The sequence below is a fragment of the Malurus melanocephalus genome, unplaced genomic scaffold (genome assembly GCF_030028575.1).
Source record: "Malurus melanocephalus ecotype Western Australia unplaced genomic scaffold, MMel_1.1 scaffold_146, whole genome shotgun sequence".
NCBI lineage: Eukaryota > Metazoa > Chordata > Aves > Passeriformes > Maluridae > Malurus > Malurus melanocephalus.
In genome coordinates this window covers 850,434-872,357 of record NW_026623378.1, presented here as the reverse complement: position 1 = coordinate 872,357, position 21,924 = coordinate 850,434, and the positions used below count along the sequence as shown (strand labels likewise).

At 39.0% G+C, this 21,924-nt stretch overlaps 2 protein-coding genes across 7 annotated transcripts in view; one reads left to right on the top strand and one right to left on the bottom strand.

The window, feature by feature from the left end:
* Positions 1-4,417, bottom strand: part of GLUD1 (glutamate dehydrogenase 1) — a 28,390-nt gene extending 23,973 nt beyond the window's left edge. The window contains exon 1 of the mRNA XM_057371425.1: positions 4,045-4,417. Coding sequence (XP_057227408.1) covers positions 4,045-4,417 — 373 coding nt within the window. The remainder of the gene's footprint in view (positions 1-4,044) is intronic.
* A 300-nt stretch (positions 4,418-4,717) lies between these two features.
* The window catches only part of SHLD2 (shieldin complex subunit 2), a 30,368-nt gene continuing 13,161 nt past the window's right edge, over positions 4,718-21,924 (top strand). For 4 of the 6 annotated variants that reach the window (XM_057371396.1, XM_057371399.1, XM_057371400.1 and 1 more), the window contains exon 1: positions 9,701-13,211. The gene's annotated coding sequence lies outside the window, so the exon portion shown is untranslated. Of the gene's footprint in view, positions 5,045-9,700; positions 13,212-21,924 lie in introns of those variants that run through there. The other 2 variants (XM_057371397.1, XM_057371398.1) reach the window with 2 other exon arrangements.

Genomic DNA, 21,924 nt, shown 5'->3' with positions numbered 1-21,924 from the left:
TAAGTTTATTTTCTGAAACTGACCAATTAATGATAAATAGCCTTCAGCAACCACATAAAAAGCAGCTTAACCAGTTCTACACCTTCCATAGAACCTAATGAAATTATTTAGAATGACTTACTATTTTAAGTAGGAACTGCCAGAGTACTTTCCAACAAAGTCATGTCTATTCAGACATCTCATTTCCTGCACCCAGTTTGGTTTTTTTTTACTTCTTCAGGCAGCTGTCAGTGCAGTGAACAAGAGCAGCTGTGGTTTCCTGTTAGTGCTGGCCACTGGCACGCAAGCCACCACATCAGCAAAGGAAAAAGTGATGTGACCCACAGCAYTGCTTCAGCCACAAGGCAGCACCAGTCCAGTTGCACAAATACTACATTTGGAGCATTGGCAGCCTGAGTTCCAACACCCAAAACCACCAGCTTATTCCATATTCTCAATAGGATGAGGAAGCATCTGATTTTTCCTTACTAGCAAACACCCACATTGCAGAAAATAAGAGTCCTCAAAACCTGGATTTGCACGCTGGACATACTACAAGACCTACCACTTAAATGGGGATAATCATGATTGTTCTGTAAAGATTCCTAAGGCACAGAAGAGAAGCACACATAAGAAAAAGAATCAGCACCTTCTCAACTTGCAAACGTTTGCAATCCCCAAAGCAGAATTCAGTATTAACTTCTACAACAAACAGGTAAGCACCACAAGATTCAACAAGAAATATTTTTTCTGGGTTCTCTCAGTAAGATGGAAAATCCCCAAAAGTTGTTAACTGAAAAGAAAGCATGTATCTCAGGCTTCTTATCCAGAAAAGCACTTCCCTTGACCCAATGAAGAATCACCTGTACTACAGTGTAGTGACAGCTATGGCAAGCACAACAAAGCTGACTTGTGTTCTTACACGTGCTTTGGGGGCAGAGAAGAAATAGGATAAGCCATTAAATAACCTATTTTTATTAACAGTGCTTTTGATTGTTGGAATTAGGGCATTTAGGAGCAATGTACTTCTTAAATTGGAATATGACAGTCAAGCTTCCMACCAAGGTGTAGAAGTTTGCCTGTGCAAAAAATGTAAGACTGGTCTTGAATTTGCCTTAGTACGGCTGTATCAGGCCACAATCATCCATCCACTCAGGACCTGCATTTTCAAAGCAGTCCTCTCATGGCATTCACTCTGCTGAGGTATTTCTGCTTTGCAGGGAAGAGAAGGCAGCATAGAGGAGGTACAAAAGGACTACTAGTCAAGGAGCTGCTGGTTTCTACCAGCAGGTATCATCTACATGCACATGTGACCCTTATAAACCTTGCATTTAGAAATTTGGCACTTTCCAGATTTGGGCTGGACCACTAAGCAGGGATTGAGGTTTCACTCTAGAAGAGAATGAGCAAGCAAAGTAATTGAAGATATCTCTGACAAAAGCAATGTCATCTAAATGTAATACTGTTGACTGTAAACATTTGATAGAAATAAGAAGCTGCTAAAGTGCATATCATGTAAATGTTTATTTAGACTATTTTTCCTTGAGTAATTCAGCTGCCTCCAAGTTTTTAGGGCATTTACATCAAGATTTTAAAATCTGATTGACAGTATAAATCCTTCATTAGTTCATGGTTAAATGTGTAAATGCCCTTATAAACAAAAAGGTATACAGAAGTTAACATGCAATTGCTAATAAGTGGAAGATGTGGAAGCTGTGTTCCTCCWACTGTCTTCACAAGCCTTCCACTTGCCAACTCATCCCTTCTTTTAAAAAGTGGCCTTATGGCCCCTTGCTGGTTCTTGATGGTGCAAATTACTTGCATTGTACTCTGGGGTCCACAGTGTGAGTGGGACACTCACTTCAGCAAGTTTCCCCATTTCATCCTATGAATGGATGGAGCTCGGAGTTGTATTTTGTCAGACTTCATGCTTTTATCCCTGTGTACTGTACCAGGATTCTAGTTTTAAAATCTCTTTTGGACAAAAGCTCAAGTTGTTGGTGCATTTCAGGTGGATCAAACCTACTACAAATGCAGAAATCTCTTTACCACTCCTTTGCTATTCAAGCAGAAATATTCTACTTACATCTTTTTCAGAGCAGGTTTCAAGCAATTGATCTACTCTTATCAGGCATCCCACTGCAATTTACTGCAAATCCAGATCTGTCATCTGATAGCGAGCAAATTCCTAGAGAGCACTAGAAGGTGAACTCCATTAATGATCTCTATGTTGAAGAATGGATGGAAATATCATTTGTAATTCCCTCCCTAAATTCAGAGAAAGAAGAAAAGGACAAACAACCRAAACTTCCTACTTTCTTTAGCTGTCATTTTCAATTGTCTTGGAATCAACAGCTGTAGTTTTCCATAAGTGCTCCAGTATTTGCTTCAGTGTGAGTGCACACAGGCATAACAAATGCCACTGAAAATCAAGAAATTCTGGTGAGGATTTAGAAATGTAGATATCAGAACAGAGGGTGTCCAATCGCCCAATTAGTGGGTTTTGTTCACATGTACAGTGCATTTTAAAGTTTTATTGTTTAAACATCATATCCTTCACTTCTGAGAAATAATAATGTGAAATATTAGAAGCTATCATATTTTAATAGTATCTTATTTAATTTGCCAATGGACTGTATTTAGTTATGCAAGCAGGATCTTAAGAGTAACACTGGTTGTACAGCAAAGGACTCCTTTTAAGCAGCAGCAAAGAGTAACTTAACTGAAGCAGTGATACAACAGCAGTGTGATATTCATCAGCATTTCAAAAGAAATTATAGCAATAGCAGAGAACAGTAACTCCACAGAGAGTATGCTTCAGCCACGCCCAACTTCAGCTACAACTAAGTCTGATGCTAATTCTTGCTTCAAGTAAACAACCAAAAATTGAGTTAGCCTCTTTTGGGTAAGAATTTAGAATGTCACAGGACACTCACTACATATTTGATTTTGGAATGCTAGGAATCACATTAATAGGACAGACTATTTTTGCTGCAGAGAGAAATCCTCGTGTCATTTATATACACCAGCTCAGCTGATTGTCACWAATACATTTACTTAAGAACACCCTTCCTACTCTATACTCCAAGTTAGAGSACTTCATTTACAAGAAATCACTTGCTTTCTGTAACCATCATTATTTACCATAAAGCTGGTTTACCCTGAAAAAAAAGTGTTTACAGACTATAGAAGCTCTGGTTTGAGTCACAGACCTGAAACGGTTTCCAGTATTTAACCGTCCACAGAAATCAGAGCTCTTGAGTAAGTTATGCTGAAGGACATCTGTATTTGTTTTCCAAGGAAATGCCATCTATTCCAGACTAAAAGGGAGTTTGAKTCCTCTGAGATCATGGCCGATCCCAGGAGAGCTCAGCTCTGCTCAGCTCCAGTGGGATTCCTGCTCTCGGTCCCTTGGAATGTCGTTGGAGTCACCCATGCTGAGCTAGCCTCTTCTAGAAGAATCACTCTTGTCTCCCTATGTATCTAATTGGTAACTGGATACACAGTTAACTTGTTATTCACACTTGYTATTTTTCTCTACGGATGTTTTCTGCGTGAGCATTAGGGTTTCGCGAGCACAGCAGGCTGAGTGTAAAAGGGACAGTGGCTGCTSTGCTCCAGCTCCTGACTCGAGAGCAGGCACTTCTAGCGTGGTGCTCCCACGTTTCCCGACAAACACTATCGAGGTCTGAGTCACATGGAGTTAAAATTAGGCGGGGATCGCCTCGCCATGCCTAAGGCCAGACTGGCAGCCGTGACAGCCGGCACCGGAGCTGGCCCGGGGGTCACCCGTAGGGCCGGCACAGCGGAGCGCTGGAGCGCTGCGGAGGAACCGCCCTGCGCCTGCCTTCCCTCGGGTATCGGATAGCGCGGTGGCACAGGGAGCAGCCGCCTGCCCTCACCGGCCGGGGGGGCAGCGGGCGCGGCGGGACAGGGCCGGCCGGGCAGGAGGGGCCGGCGGGGGGCACGGCGGGGCGGGGCGGCCGGGCACAGGCACAGGCACTGGCACTGGCACTGGCACGGCGGCCCGGCCCTCCGCGGGCCCGAGGAGCCGGCGGGTCTCACCTCCCTTGCAGGGCGTGCGGTGCTGGCTGTGCTGCGCCCGGTAGCCCTCGATCACCTCCCACTCGCCGTTGTCGCGCTTGATGGGGAARGAGACGCTGAGCACATGGTTGCAGGGCTTGATGATACGGAGGATGCCGCGGACGCGGTGGCGCCGCTCCTCCGGGCTCTCGCGGGTGCGCAGCCCCTCCACCAGCTTGTCCTCCACGATGCTGGCGCCGCGATCGAAGAACCCCTCCACCATCTTGAAGAAGTTGGGGTCGTCCTCCTTCTTCGCCGCCTCGCAGTAGTGCCGCCGCGGGCACCGGCCCCCGCCCCATGCCGCCGCCGCCACCGCTCCCCCGGCCGCCGCCGGCCCGCCCAAGTAGCGGTACATGGCGGCGGCCGCCAGAGGCGAAGATCGGAGCGGCGCTGCCGCTGTCACAGGAGGCGCCGGACACCGCCTCCGCCGCCTTTAAACGCGGGCTGCAGGGGGGGCGGCGCGGGGCCCGCGGGGCGCGGGGGGGCGGGAGCTGTCCGCGCCTCCCGAGCGCGCCTGCGCCCCGCGCCCCGCGCCGCCCCCAGCCGGATTCGCGGACGGGGAGGGGGCGCGGCGGGCGGGGCGGGGCCGGGCTGGATCGCGCCTGCGCAGTGCGCGCCGCCCGCACCGCCCCTTCCCCTTCCCSTTCCCGTTCCCGTTCCCGTCCGTGCGTGAGGCCGGGCCCGCCGCCGCTCCCTCAGGGCCAGGCCCGCCCGGCCCCGCGCTCATCGCGTGTGCTGTGGCCCCTGAGGAACCCGGGGCGAGTAGCCTTCATTCTGCCCTTCAGCCGCGTGAAAAGCGAGGCCTCTCTTAGCGCAAGTACAGTGCAAGTCACGCACGCAGTGCCCCGCACTCCCAGGGAAAGGAGCCCGTTGGGGGAACTCAGCTTAACCACGAGTGTTTAAGTGACTGCCAGGCCGAGAAGGGACAGAGCGAGTAAAGCTGTAAACATGGCTGCTTTCATTGAACCAKAGAATCGCTGAGGTTGGAAAAGACCTTGAGATTTATCTACTTCATCTACTCRACTGTTTTTCATTTAGCTGAGCCTTGGTTCATTCAAGCCCGTGTTTTTCTTTTATGTAACTCACGTTTGACTACATCTTTTTGGATATACCTTGAAAACGCGTAAGATCTGCTTTCAGAGCAGGAAACAGAGAAGGACAGAGATTGCCTTGTACTGTTGAACCAGGTTAATTTCAGAAGAATTAAGTAGTTTGTTCACTTTCTGTAGGTTTGGGTTGCTAATTRGAAAATATAGCGGGATGTTTGCTTTTTAGGCTTGTGGGAGACCAATGCCCTTAAGCCAGGAATAGCCAGGAAGTTTCTTTATCTCTATGGGAATCTCTCTAACCACTATGGGCATCCAAGGGTTGCGCTACAAGGCTTGTGGGAAAGTAATTAAACTTTTGTTTATATTTGTCAGCCAGGAACTTAGTCACAGATTCTTTAACTCACATAACTTTTCACGCAACTGATAACTCAATTTTTATCTTGATTTTATATTGTTTTCTGTCTTAAGATTCTGAAGAAGTTGTCTTAAGGATCACGAATAAGGCTGGGTTTTATCTGTAGTGAGGATGGTTTTTAACTGTAGTCTAACGACCAAAGATCCTTGATAGTGATATATTTTTTAAAAAAGCAAGAAAGGAGCTGGTTCTTAGGCCAGTTTATTCTTTGGATGTAAACCAGAGCTTCAGAAACAAGGTTATTGGTTTGGTTTTCTGTCCATGCTCCAGGTGCTTCATGGAAAACTTCTATGTCAGTGTTAATTTTCAGTTCMCAGAGCTGCAGTGTTCTCAGCGGCTGTATCAGCTTTGAGCTACTAGTTGATTTCAGTCTTCTGCAGGTTCTCATTAGCTAAAGCTCAGTTTCTGTATAAGTTCTTAAATTTTGTAAATGCATAGGAGAGAAGGTGGTGGAAGGTGGCAATTAGTCCTCATCAGGTAATTATTTCCACCTTGTTCTGTRGGTTAGAATCCCATTTCACAAACACAGAGGTTAAATGAAGAATGTGATTAGCCAGTTTGCTCAAGCACGTCTCTTAGATCTTAGGGTTAATGTGCTCAGCTCCTATCTTGCTTTCAGCTGTGTTCTCTGTGATTTATAAGCTYCACTTAATTATCAGCTGCTTGCAGTATCAGGTTGTTTGCAGCACACATTTGTGGATGTATTTGAGGATGAGTATGGGACATGACAATGTGAGAACCACGTGGATCTGTCCAGGGGCTGCCTCACACAGTTGTATTTGAAGTAATGGCGGTGCCATAACTATCCTCCCTTCTAAACAGGACTGGATTTCGGCAGAATATTCAACAAGCTGTGTGTTRAATGCTGAGAATAACTAAATCAGTATGTTAAATTTCTTACTCTTTAAATATTGTAAGAGATAAGATACCTAGGAAGTTTTATTTTGGACATTTTGATGACTTTGTTTACAGGCAGTTGATCAAACTCAGCAGGTCTGTACCATATTTCTGTTCGACTCAAGCCCCTTCTGGAGGCAAGAGTAAGACAYTATCTCTGTTCCCCATTCCAGTATTGCTATGTGCTAAGCAGTGAGCAGTTGAATCAGAATCAGTTTGYTAGAGGATATTAAAAATGGTTTTAGAAAGGATGAAAGTGGTAATCACAATAATAAAAGAGGAACGATATAGTAGTATGTGGAATGCTGTCAGAAGATTCACATTAGAGTAGCATCAGTAAAAAAAATGGGTGGATTAAAAGATATCTTTTTGTCTTCACAAGCAGAAGTTTCAGTAACTTCATTAATTTCATACTGAGTGTTGTTCTTAGGCCTGCATCTGAAGAGAGAGATACGTGKAGAAAACTCAATACCTGTGTGGTAKGAGCTGTCTGTRWGATTCATGGWCTTTGCAGTMAGGTCATTTTCAACTGYGTGTACATGATAGGTACCAGTTTCTATTTAAAATCTGTGAAGTATAACTGAGGGAGACAAACTACTTGATTTCATTTTCTAAACTGCTTCGAGAACTTCTTAAATATAAATTTTAACAGATTATATTTRTTACAGATACRAAYARTAATAAACAYTGTCTTGTTCCWTCCTAAAGCAATGTGCTGTTTTAAGGTGTAAATTATCAATTTCATAGCAAGTGGAGTAATTTTCTATGTGCCAGATTTTAAAGTGTTACTGAAAAAAGGGATCTAAGACAATAATCAGATACTTTCTGCTTTAATCCATTATATTATTTGAAGTACTAGCTATTTGGGAATATGTGGATGATTAGGATAATCTTTTTCCTATGTCTTAACATCATTAATAGTGGTATCATGAATGGAAGACATGTTTTTAATAAAATTAAATGGTAATTTATGTCCAGCTTAGTGCTGTCTATCAAAATTTGTTACTTTGGCTGAAACATTCCCAAGATGTGCTGTGCTGAATTCTCTCAGAAGCTAGGATAGGTATGGAAGCTGGGAAGCTTGCATTCCAGTCTTCTTACCAACTCAGCAGAGTGATGAGAATGGTGATCCGGGATCCTCCCTCCCAGGGCTCTCAATAACTCTGCCCCTGTCTGACTGAGCCTTTCCAATCCCAGGTAACCGTGAGGTTGCCTCCAGTGCAGGCTCCAGAGTCTGAGTGTCCATTTAACAATGTGCTCTGGAGGAAAGCTGAGCTGTACAGAGRACCAGTTCCTTTCTGCGGTAAAGTGTCTTGTGGGAAGACAAATTKCTTTTAAAATAATCTGCAAGTGGAATTACAGTTGTTTCAGCAAATTTCATTTTAAGCTGTGAGCCATACCACGTGGAGCATTTGACAGTTCTTACCCTTTGCTTGAAGAGCTGATTGAGATAAATTCCGAATACTGGTAACACATAGGAAGACTTTTTTCCTAATGATTGCAGGAATAATGTGGCAAGTTGTAAATCTGATGTTCTAGCCCAGTGTGATAATTTAAAAATATTGTAAAAATTGAAGCACATAGTTCACCTTTGAATTGCCTATATGAGCAACTATACTTCCCTTCATTTCACCAGAAATTGCAAAAATGTGGGTATTTTTCTTGGACTTAAGTGTTATGCAGTATTGTTTTATGTAGACCTCGGTAGTGTAACTAAATAGGTGAGAGCTGGGATTATTTTCTTACCCCAAACTGCTGCAGAAACTGTTCAGCCTCTGAGTCAACAGATCTCTGGACAGTTGCATAATAGTCACTGGGAGAATGGGAGGATATGAATCTGACAGGAATGTGTAATACTGTTCACACTCCTCTTGGCTGGAATCCTGTGTGTTTGTGTTAAATGGAGACTSTGCAGGTAAGCAGAAAGCGTGTAGGACTTGACAGAAATCCTCCTTCATGGGAGCTGCATGCAGATAGTGGAAAGTGTATAAAATAGTGGCAAATAGCCACCAAATTATTTTCCAGATCTTTAGCTTGGCATATTCTCCAGTTTCATGTGGTTTATTTTCCACCATCCCATTGCTTTAAAGTGAAAACTTGATGTATAATTTGTTTTGGCATGGGATGTGAAGATAAGAGACAGCACTTTCTTTATGTGCAGGAAAGTGGACCATCATTCAGTCTTCAGAGAAAAGGGAGGTAATGTTGCTACAGCATTTGTTCTTTTAAAGGTGTATTTTAAATAAATGTACTACATATTAAAACATCTAAGGAATAATTAATATAATCCAAGCTTAATTATAATTCCAAATTTGTGAACAAGCTGTTATACTGTAAGTGCCACATTTTTTGGTTATATTCTTCCATTTTCATGCCAAGCCAGTACATGATGTAACAGGATTGAACCGGGATGGGTGGAACATTTGTTTAGTTTCAGTGTTGCTACTGTTGCAGTGTTGTTGTTGCTGTCACTGTGACATGCTGTCACAGGCAGCAGATGAATTAGGTGAATCTCAGAAGATTCCTTTAATTTGTGGCTGTTTATATGAGCACTTTTACCAAATGATCACTTGACTAGAAATCTTCATTTCCATCATCTGTTTGCAACAAGTTAGGTACTAAAGCTTTTTAAAGGCCTTTTTACTGATAGCATAAGATATCAATACTTAGATCTATGGGTTTGGAGACTTTTATAAGTAATTTCAGCTTGAGGCACAGCAGAGCTGGAGAGCCAACTTGGAGGTTTTCTTCATTTACTCCTTTTGCCTTGATAAAAAAGAACCTGAATTTAGTGGTTTTCCAGGCAGGCTGGAGAAGTTAATTTGCATGTGCTGCAACYTAGAGATGTGCTTTCTGCAATATTGCAAAATTGGAGAATAGGTATTCAGATTATTTCCTGTTGAGATAAAGACTTTCAATTCTTTGTCTTATAATGAGATACCTAGGTACCTGTTGTCTGATTATTTAATGTTTTTATGCATTACTTTGCATTRAATTGAGGTTTTTCCTGATTGCTAAATTCGAGTAATAAGCTGCTATCATTTTCTTCATCTGTAAATAGTRATGTTTTTGCTTGTCTATAGCACTGTAAAAGTAGGGAGTGAAACTCATAATTGTGCAATTAAAGTAGGAAGTTCCTAGGTTTAACCTAGTAGGGCCTAGGCTAAAGTTGTTTTTTCAGTTGTGGCATAGCAACAAGAATAATCTGTAGCTGAGAAAARTAATATTTAAATTCATAATTTAATCAATCATGAGGGTTTTTTTTTTCTTTTCCAGAACTTCTGCAACCAGATATCATTCTTATTTCAAAATTCTGGCTATAGATTTATCAACCCATTATTTAGAATGTGAATTTGACAAGGATTCCTAAGTCTTAAATGAAAGGTACTTACAAGAACCCTCAGTAAATGGACTAGTCTACCAATGGTTCAGAGCAGTTTTCTGAGCATTTAACTTGTTAGTAATTCTGCTGCAGAAATCAAAATATTTAATAAATTTGGATAACTACCTCATGAGTGAGTGTTTTTAAYTGCCATGAAAAGTGGTGGTGCTTATGTTTGTTAGCTTTAAAGTCCTACTGTCTCCATCTGTATATAGTTGCTGTGCCTGATGACTGATGTTGCCAACTGGTTACTTCAGCTCTGTGACAGAGAGATATAAAAAGCTTTTCATGTATGCAGGAGATGCTGTCCTCRTCTCTTGGTCAGGCAGTCTATAGATACACAGAAATTCTCAGTGCTGTGTTTTGATACTGTTACTGTCAATATATTGCTAATGAGTATTGCCAGATAATCTAACTGGTAAATATTAAATRTGTTTTTTAACAGCACTTATTCCTTGTAATGCCACTTCTGGTTTTCATATGGGTGGGACAATAAGTAGCTCTCTCTGGAGACTGCAGGTCTGACCTGAAGYTTGCTGAAGTCAGTAACAAATTAATCTGATTTCAGTGACCTTCCCATCAAMGTGGCCCTTTGTGATAGAGGCTTTTATGGGTCAGTGTGAAGGCTTCTCCTTTCTCAGTTCCTGTATCAGTGAGAATCTGTGTAAGTWGCTGGTTTGTSTCATTGTGGCATAATCTTTAGCTTTTGATTGGTATTTTCTCTTTTTTAATTTAAAACACTAAAGAGGGTATGATGTAGTTACCCAATGCCGAAATATTTGAGATTTCCATCTAACTGTTAAATGTGTTTGAAATTAGCTAATGAAAWATTAGGTAATGGGAAAGCTGACAGATACACAGGCATAAGAACYTCCACAGATGTATTGTGAGCATGCCAGCTTTGTTCTCTTGAATAAGGTTAGGAGGGAGAGAAAGTACTTTAGTCAGTTTATTTCCTGGAAATTATGTTTTTTMGAAAATTGCACTGTCTACTTCAGTGAACATAGCAAATTACAGTAGAAAGTGGTTTGCCAGGAGTGAAATAGGAATTGTTTGAAAGTAACATTTACAATTGAAATAGATGGTTTTTTTTTGTGACTCTTGGTGTCCTTGGCTGTCTGGCTGAAAATTGTACCCAGGATTTTTCCAACCAGGAATCACAGCATCAGTGCAGAGGCTGCAAACCAGTTTTTTTTCTTGGTTTAATACTCAATTGACAATCAGAAGTTGTTGACATAAACATAGTGTGTGTTGTTTAAATAACAAACATTAGAGCTCTTATGAACTAGAAAATACTAGTCTCCTGTAGTGCTTTTGTTTGCATTTCTATTAGCAAAATCAACTTTAGCCTCTTTCACTTTGGAAGAGTGGTTATGGAAATCAAGGTTGTTAAAATATCTTTGAATGCTTAAATTTTCTGTGAAATATGTTGGTGGGTGAAGCCTAGATACAAAGCATAAAGAATTGCCATTCAAGTTTGTTGGTACAATTGAAATTGGTATCATCTCTCAGAAAAGTCCAGGAGTACATTGGCTAGTATTTTTCAACACACTGTGGATTTCCTGAAAAAAAATCCCTGGTTATGCTGAAAGTAAACGTGTACATGTGGTATCTTTTTTCSTAGTCATCTTTCCCAGACCTCAAGATTGTTCCTGGTGCCTACTGRATGCAGAGATCTAGCACAAAATCACTGTTGTACAGCTCATCCAGAGGAATCTCAGAAATAAAAAACATTTCTGTTTTAATAAAATTRTTCCTTCTTGAGCACACTTGAACATTTTTTGAAAACATGTTATCACGTTTTTCTTGATTATTATTTATTGTCYAATCTTGTCAATGTTGACAAGATAWTATCTAATTTATCTGCTCTACTTTAATTCTTCTATTTTTTCCTTTGAAAGCCAGTAGGTTGAAGGTAAGCTTATTTGACTGGTAAGGCAGGGTCTCTGCATATCATTAGTAAGAGATTTTCTGGTTTCAGAAGGCCTAGTACGTTGTGTTCTTCTGACTAAATGGGTCAAAATCACCATGAAATTGGTAAAAGCTTATCCTGATTTYTTTTTGTCTTACCAGTTTTCAGATAAGCCTGGTGTTTTTCTTTAATAAGGGAACACTAAGTGGCAGTCTAAATAATATGTGCTTTTAGTTTGTTCAGTTATCATTAGAGATTTTCTTGAACAGAGGATGCAATACATTCACCTCAGGTTTTAAGGCTGCATTATCATAAATATGGCATTTACATAAATGTAATGGGGGCTATATAAGCAGAAATTGAGCTTTTTTCCCCATGTGATCAAAAACCTCGTGGAARTAATAGATGAATAGGTGAAGGAAGGAATTAGAAGCCACTCTTTCATTGTTCTGTTATCTCTGTATACTTTACCCCTGACCTACAGTGAACCCATGTTTTAGGTGTAATTTATTCTTGTTTATTAGATGGCTAATTCAGTGWGGGTTATTTAAGTTAAAGAAATTAATGGGCCTGTTACTGAAAGGAATTAATGGGCCTGTTAACTGAAAGAAAAAAGAGTCAGTTATTTAATGAAACATTCATCTTTTTTCTTTCAGAGTGTGTCTTAAAGTCACAACAGAATATAGTGCACTGCCTCAGGACTTAAAGTAATTCTTAAATATTGAAAACTAAGGTTTGATTGGGTGGGTGTGTTCTGCACAATATATAAGGTAAGAGAGAACCTCCTTCAAATAGTCTGTGAGATTCAGGAACTAAATTTTAAAAAATAGTCGTATCAGATGCCCAGTGTTTATCCTGACTTTGAATCATTTGGATATTTTGTGCTTGCAAACCAGCACCAGGAGACCTCAAGAATGCAATAAAAGCAGAGGAGGATAATAAATTTTATATTGCAGGAAGAGAAAAGTGTAGATAGAGAAATGAGGTAACCAGRGACAATGACTCTTAAAATCTCAACAGGTAAGGTGAAAAGCTGAGGTGAAAAGAGTAGTTTTGTGTGTTATCAAAAAGGTGAAGGATTATGTACCAGGGAATGTTTGAGGTGCAGTAATTGTTTAAGGTGTGAGTAAGTAAGATTCACTCAGTGAGTTCTACACTTGTTTCAATTTACTGTGCTAGCCAAGTAAATTGTTTAACCTTTCACTGCCTCAGTTTCCATGAAAAAAAACCCACATGATAATTTTTTCCCAACTTCTTAAAAATATGGGAGGACAAATACATTAAGTATTGTATGTAACCAAGCCAATTTCAAACTTGTAAGGTCCTCATATCTAAATGAATATAGGTCAGAAATTACAGAGCATGGGTAGTATTTATTCTGAAGGATAAACTCCTGGAATTTGCTTTTCTGATGAATAGATGCAGTTTTTGTTTCCTTTCAGACTTGGTTTTCCTCAGGAACTATGGGAAATCTTTAGATTATTTTCCCAAGTGGTAAGTAAAATAGTTCTTGTCTTGAATGTTTATCCTTTATCAGAGCATATTCAATTTACTGATTCCTGGGAACAGAAACAGTGAGGTCTAATTGAACTGCATTTCATTAATTTTATGTTGATGATGAAAAATAAAAAGTTATGTAGGCTTTTCTAGGTTCTGTTGTATTAAAAGAATTCATAGAAATTAGTGTTAGAGGAATGCACAGTTCCCTTGGAAAAACAAGCACTGTCCGTATCTTCATAAGAGACTCTAATGTGTCAGTTTGGATAAAAGGGAATGGTTGTCAAATACATCCCATACAGGTTTTGGCAGCACATTTCAGCTATTTTCATACTGTCTGCTTAACATGTCCAAAAAGAAATCTGTCTTTCAGCAAGTCTTCATCCAGCAAATTGGTATGGCAGGATGGCAGGTGAAGAGTAGGTAATATAATTTGACCTGAGACTATATTTGGTTATAAAAATTTCTGAAATGCCAAGTCAGGTGGAATTACTTAACAAAGRAAATAAATACTGAGATTGGCACAAGTTCTTTGGGAATGTGCCAGTGTAGATATGATTGTGCTTTTTTGTTGGGAATGTCAGACAACCAATGGCAAGCTTTCTTCCAATGGTTCTGTACTTGACAGAACTGAGAAGTTGAGAACTGAGAAGTCAGTATTTAATTTTTAGAATAATGGGATAGAATTATTCTTGAAATATCATGAACATTCTTATTAACGTGAAGCGTGGTGGCAAATTTCTGTCATGGAGCCTGGAACTAGACTAGAAATCCAACATAATGTGGAAAAGCCTAGATAATTTTACATATTCTAAAATACTGATGTTGGCTGCTAGAGTGAAATTGTCTTTTTTGAGAGGTAAATATGAGTGAAAAAAAAAATTTAATGGGCTTTCATTTTTTCGATATTTATAGTCTTAAGAAACTGGGCTCTGTTTGGAGAGGAAAAACTTGGCATAACACCACCATTGTTTCCAGCAGTACAGTATAAGTGGCTTTGCAGTGCTCAGCATTGGAGAATACTACTGATGGACAGCTTCCTTCTACATGTTTACATGCTACAAGGAAAGCTAAGATRCCCAATGAACAGTGTGTCATTTCAGGGGTGCCTGGAGAATGGAACTGCACAGAATAACTTTCAGGATCAGTACTTAATGCTTTAACATTACCTGGATATAAAATGTTAAATGCTTGTTTTCTAAACACTCTGTTTTCCAAGGGAAAGGGATAAGCATAGGTAAAGGGACTGGTTCCCATTTAGGATTATAAGCTTAACTTCCTAAACTGCTGGTAAAGTAAAACTTACTTGTTTGCCATATGGAGCAAGAATAATCAAGTAGCATCATAACGTATAGAGGAATTAAAAACTACACAATATACAGAGTACTTGATTCTTGTGATGTTTCCTCTTCCCTCTTCTATATTTGCCTTTTTAAATGGGGAATGCAATTTAAGTGGACACTGTTTTGGATGTTTTTCTTTTCAGCTTCATCAAATCAAATCCTTGCACTTGCTCATTTTGTGAAACTTTCCATCCATACTAWTTTTTTCTCACTGTCTTCAGGCAATTCAGTTTTCTGCATGGTTTTTCTGTTGAGAGCTGAAGTTCATAATATGTTGTATAATATATTGTAATGTAATACAGGTTCCTGCTGAGAAAAGCATGTTAAAGTTTTGATTCTCACCTGTCTCTGAATACCTCACTATCTATGTTTTGGAAAAGATGCCTTGAATTATTTTTTAATCGGATTTTTATCATATTAAATGAATTTCCATGTGTTGCTTTGTAGATTTGTGCTGACCAATATGATGTCTTAGCGGTTTAGTTTTAAGTTTTATTTACCTCAATCTTTTCTTCTGCTTCAGTTTTTCATAATGGTTAACATGAAATGTTGCCATACCTCACTTAATGCTTGTTATGAGTGCATGGGTCCTAAACTGCCATTCATTTAGATGGTTTGTTAGTTTTACCTGCAAGATAAAGTTTTTTATATATGTCATGTTAACATATGTATAGTTCTTGCAATGCAATGTCAGGTAACTGAGAACATTAGCTRAGATAGAACAAACTGTACTGCTTTTTGAATTCCTTTCCTTCTGGTTTGTTGTAAAGGTTACTAATCTCTGGAGAAAGATAATGGATCACATGTTTAGTCATGTTTAGTAATAGCTTTTGGGGTTTTCTGCTTTATCTGCTATTTTTAAAATGTTTCAAAGTAAGCTCATATAAAMAGGTTATAATGTGAAACTCATTTCCTGTTATATGCTCAAGACTACAGTAGATAATTATTTATATTCCCTGTGCACAAGCAAGTTACTGAAATCATCAGCTGGATACATAGAGTACTTTGGTATGGAATGGATAGCAAGTTCCCCGTGTTTCTGCACCTCTAATTGTCCTCTTTCATGTTTCTACAGAAGGTAAAATTCACATGTGTGTTCATGGCACTGAATTACCATGAGTCACACAGAGTAGTAACTGTGTATCTGTAAAGGATGTCACTTGACATGGAATAAGGGCAGGTTGCARAGCACTCTTCAGAGCTCCTTTAGTATCAAACTCATTTGTGTATTGGGGCAAAAAACAGAACTCTTGTTAAAATGGTAGATTTCTAACATTGGCACTGCCGCTTCTTTTCTACGTGACACTTCTTCTAGTGTTTAAATTTTAAAGTATTTTTTGAAGATTGCTGTGATTTTAGCTTTGTACAGCAGCTCACATGGTTGTCTGGATTGAAAATATGCTAATATGCTAGTAGCCATATTGGCCTTGTGTACATCAGTCCTATTGTTTCTGCTCTAGGGAAAATAAAGTATAGAACTTGAAACATTTGACATACAGAAAAAAATTGCATTTGCAAACAGGATTACAGTTCCAGTACACAAGATGTGTTAAACTACAARGTGACCATTTCTTAAATCTCTACTCTTTCTGCATTATATTGCAGAAAGAAGCAATTTTTACTTCAGATTGGAGCAGCTTCTGCATGAAGACAAATGGATAAACAGATAAACCTCTTTCATTTCCATCCTTRACTCTTCATACTTCAGGAGCTTTGAAAGTTAAACATCTTAAAATTTCACTATGATGTCGTACTGCAAGGAATAAAAACATTCGTAAAAGTTACAGAATTAAAGGCAGCTGAGTGCAGGTACACAGCAGTCATAGCACAGTACAGATAATGATTGAGGTATTGCCTCTTACAAAAACAGTGAAGAAAATTACGTGCTTTGACTGAGAACAAAGGTACGAGAAAGTTTTTATTGGTAGTTACTCTGCTGTGCCCTGCTGCTACACACTGTGACTTAGAACAGTAGAGGGACACCCAGGATGACTTGTTACATCATACCTTTATTTTGCTTGAGGTGTTTTAAGACAGCTGAATTACCATGGAAAAGGGTACAGGCCAGATCAGTGTTTGTGGCATTTAATCAGTACACTTCATGTTTTGTTCAGTTGTGATGATATTTCCATTTAACTTTTTGGARCACAGTAGGATAGAAATTGTGATCTACACTTTTTGGAAGTATAAGCAGGTAAATTATTTTTAATAAATACTCAAAATGCGTTGCTGCCCTAAAGTCTGAGAGAAAAGYTACTTCTGAAATAAGGAAATTTGCTTCTAAAAGGCACCTTTGGCTCACTCAGCTGTGTTGATAGTGACTCAGTGTCACCTGTTCCTTGTTAAAGCTTAACCAATTTGCTAAACTAACATCCATCTAACCCATTGAAATGTAAAGGCTTATATATTAAAAAGCTAATGCTCTTTTTCTTTGCATGTCATACCTTTAGTTTTTGCTAGGTAAATGCCAAAAGACTTGAAAACTTTGTTTCTGTTTACGGAAGATTCGCTGTAGTTCTCATTCACTTAAAATAGTCTGAATTTTTTATGTTGGTTTCTTGCAATGCCTGAGTAAATTAACAACTTCAATCCTTAGCTGGAATAGCAGTGAAAGAGTGTTTGCTTGGCTGACGTTGATGCAGTTCTGCAGAGAAGCTGGGAGGTGCATTCCCTCTGTGGCCACAACAAGGAGCCAGTGTGGGCAGTGAACCATCTGTGATCTTTGTGATGCTGTCAACCAGTGTGCAGTGACATTTTGTCCCAAGTCTGAAGGTTATATTTCCTTAAGGGAGCTTTATCTCTTAAAACATCTTAAACCTTCMAGCTTCTGGATAGAAGAGCATATTCTTTTCACTTAAGGCTGAAGTGTATACTTGGCATATGTGCAATAGGGAAATACTGAAAAAAACTTGAAATTCCTTTGCCTTTTCAAAAACCGAAATTCTAAATTGGGATATAAAAGTCAGCACTGCCATGTAGCGGTTATCTCTCAAGAGCTTTGTTTCAATTACAATGCTCACATACAAAGGGACAGGATCTACAGAAATGTTTAAAGCCAGCTTTYATCTTCCTGAGATGTGAAATTTCTGAGATCAGCTATTGATTGCATCAGATCGCCAGCTCCTTTGAACCTCACAAAAATACCCTAATGACACCACATAAAGGATGTAGCTGCACACCTCAGGAACAATAAAATGTGCTCAATGTGGCTTCAGGTGGGGAGGGAATAGATAGGTCTGGCCTATAGGTTCGGTCCTGACAAAAAGTACTTGCTGCTATTTGTGTTTGCAGGAAGGTTAAATGTTTGAACCTTTGGAGGGATCCTATATGAACAGTGATGGAGTAAATGAAATCATAATTGGGCTGTTGGTCTAAAGTTGTCTTGTGGGTTTGTGTGCCATCTGGCTTCTTCCTGGAGCTCCTTGTGTAGCTTGTAGTTTTGAATRGCCTTGGGACATGTCTTGATTTAGTGATGACTTGTGTGCTCCAGTATGACTTCTTGGAGTAGACTACTCTTGATTTTTGGGTTTTTTTTTGGTTAACAGACAGTAAACTTGATCTGTTTAGTGATGCTGACAAATGAAAAATACCCCACTTGTCTTAAAGGCAAGAGGAAGTGCAGCTTCTGTTTAAGTCTACTGCTGACATAGCCACTTGTGATGGAGAATGAAAGGTATTTTCCTGGCAGTATATTACTTACATGGTAGTAAAATWAAGTGGATTACTTCACATAGTAAATTTAAGAATTACATTCCTCTTCAACACCCTATCTCCCACAGTACAAAAGCACAAGGACTTAGYACAAGCATTCTTACCTATGTCTGTTGTCCAAAACAGGGGCCATGTGCCATTTTTGTCTATGAATGTGCAGTCAGCATCCAAGTTTTTGTTATAAAACTTAATCTTTTTTGAGYAAAGCTTTTGTAAAGATGAGAAAATAATAGTAGAGTGGCTTTTAATTATTTCTTATATGTATTTTTGTCTTCTGATTCTAATAAATCAGACCTACAGGCAGTTCATCTGATGTTTCTTTGACCAGTTACCTTGCTTTCATCTTAGGTGCTGTATTGTTTTATCCATCTCAGTTTATCAGGTTTCAGTTCCAACATAGATTTTCATTGGTGATGATACCTGTGAAAATTTTTCTGCTAACTAAATAGTTTTTTTTAAAAAAAAAAAAAGCCACAAGGATGCCATTCTAATATGGTGAGGTTTTTTAATATGCTCAATTATATGGAAYAATATCTTTCTTGACAGAAGGTATAGCAGTTTAGTTGTTTAAATAGTTCTCAAAAATAAGGGCTTGGGGAATGAGTGTTCTGCACCAAAACGTGCAYGGCACGTTTGTGTATCTTTGACCTTTTGCCTTTATCTTTCTTTTTTACTCAAAAGGTCAGTGTTCTCTAGAACTTTTAACTTCTTTTGTTTGCAGCAGCCCACTGTATGCTCATATCTCCTTAATTATATATTTTYATGTATTGCAAAACAAAAATCAATAAATAGCATTTACTTAAGTGGCCATCCCAAAAGGCACAAAGGCAGTGAGGAAAGAATTATCAGGTTAATCACAAAAGCCTWCTACCTTTACTCCAATTTTCAAACACAATGAAGACTGTCTGAGTGGCTGAATTGAAAGTGTATTATCAGTGTTCAGATTTTTGCATCCTTTGGTTCCAAAAATAATGATTTTTAAGTAAAATGGCTGATGCAACTGCTCAGTGGATGCTTCTGTATGATGCAAGCTTGCATTTACAGAAGAAATATCTTTGTTTCAGATCCAGGGAAGTATTTTTCTTTTAGAGCACAACTTTAGAAACCACAGGCCCTGATCCTGCAGGCAAGTAGGTRCATATTAAATATTAGCAATAGAAATGTCATTTGCTTGCTTGCCTTCTTTTTGTATATGTATAGTTCAGAAACAGTTATGTAGAACAATTTGTGTCTTCTTACTCAATATTTTGATTTAACTTTTTTTACAGTGTTAGACTGTGGAACTTCTTAGAACACTGATTTCTGGTTTAAAATATTTCCTTGCTACTGCAGGAGTATTTAGAAGCATTTCCATTGCAATACCTAAATCATTGATGTTTCATTTTCTAAATATCATCTTGTTACTGAAAGTGCTCCAAATAAGGAAAAAAATGGGATCTCATGTTTTGTGACTACATTATCGCTGAATACAGGTTTTATGTACTTGTAAACCAGCTGTACCTATCTTGAGGCCAAATGGTATTGTAGTGCTCTAGTAACAGCCAGTGAGAAGAACTAAATACAGAATGGTATTGCTGCTATTTAACTTCAATAGGAAGTACTAATAGAAGTTATTTTATGGTCAGTAATAACTTAAGTACCTCATTTAGAAGTAACTTTATACTCATTACAGATACTGCTGTAGGCAAATGAAGGCTTGTGATTTTCATCCATTTTGGTATGTGCCAGCAGGGTTCTTGCTGTACCACCATGTCTGGTTGATAGCAGCCTGTGTGCATTCCATGTGCTAACGTGGAGATATGTGAGCCAAATAACCATCTTGGTGTCAAATTGTGTTTAGTTCAACAGATCAGTTTTAGACAGGACTGCAGTCTTTGCCTGAAAACTTGTAATAAAATTTAGATAAAAGTTGTTTGGTGATTGTAACAATCACCAAACAAATGATGACAGAGATAAGACCTGTAATTACCTATCCTGTTAATCTCCCAGCTGCCCATATGTCCATGTATGTTCTCCCACATCTATGTTCCCTTGGTTTCTTAGGTCCCACTAGCCCTGTCTAATGCAATCCATATAAATCTCCTTGAGCTGCCATTCACACACAGAATCTTCTTTTAAGCCCACATGATGCAATCCTCACTCTKATGTAGAATAAGTTTGCTTCTGCAACGAGTTGCTTAGCTTGATTTCCTCTGTCAGTTTTTATTTTCCATTGTGTTCCTCTGCATACATGTGTATTTGGACCAAGGTTATTGATTTAGTAGATGGGTGCTGTTGCTGGTGCATTGACTCACTTGCAGTGCCAGCTGGAGTTGTTGGCATAAGGCTCACCCTTCTTTTTCTTGCACAATTTGCAAGCAAACATATAATGTGTTCATCACTTCATCCCAGAGTTGTTTCAGTTTCTAAGTGTATGAAACTGTTACTACACTGCATGCTGCCTCTGCAGTTTTTCAAAGTTACTGTGCAGCTGCGGTATCTGGCTTTTTAAAAAGACCACACTGAATTTTGGAGGGAGATTTGAGTAGCATGATAGAARTGCCAGAAGAGTTTCCTGTGATGAACTCTGCATCAAGAGGTTTTTATGGTTTTTCTTTGGTTGGCGAATGTCTTAGTAGATTTTCTACTATGCAGTCACATGGATTGAGCTGTTGAAAAAAAAAAGCCCAACCAAACAACCCTACAGCTGGAATTGAACTGAAACCAAATACTCTGAAGATGGCTATGAATAATTCAGTTCTCTGTTGTGAGGCAGATGAATCGGTCCTTTAATTTTTTATACTATATGTAGGAGGAGTATAAAGTCAAGTATGTGAATTAGGGAASGGAAAGTTCACAGTAGACATTAGAATTTAAAGAATATCTTTGTGCATTTATTACTTGCTGGGCCAGCTTTTCAGCAGGTAATAATGTCCTTTGCATATTTTAGGGATCAAGTTATTAACTACTTGCCATTTAGGATRTTCATCATCAAGCTGCACCAAATCAAAGTGGGAAGTTAAAAGAATACAGTTTACCTACTAAAGCTTGAGTGTTTCTGGAGGGGAAAGTAGGCTACRCTTTTGCATTATGTTGCTGTAGTCCTTTGTCTTCTGATGCCTTAMTGTCTGTTATTTCTGTAAATTTATTTGTAGCTTGAAGCTGTGGTGTGTAATGTAACTTTTGAAAACAGAGATTTAGGCATCTGGCTACCTGAATATTCAGGTATGACAGGAAGCTGAAGCTGTGTGCTGCTTTCTTAAATTATCTTGTCATAATGCTTAGTGATTATCATGGTGAGTGAATACTATTAATGAGTAGTAAAATACAGAATAAAAGTAGTGACTATTTCTAGGGTATTTTAGGGATCTTTAAGGYCTTGTATGTAACATTGGAATATTTCTAGAGTAACTTATTGGAAGAGGATTTTTAAAGCTATTTTTAATTTTGTTCTGTGTGTAGCAAATCATTTGAGATTAACATTCTGCCAATGGCAGTTCATTTTAAAAATCTTTAAATCTAAAATTACTGTTTTTACTTTTTAGACTGGAGGAAATAGACTATGTACAATAATATATTTCTTGCAATAGGTATATTAAACTTTAGTTGCAGTGTCTTGCAAATGTAAAACTTGCTGATGTAGTTACTGTTTTTTAATAGATCATTGACCCGTCAAT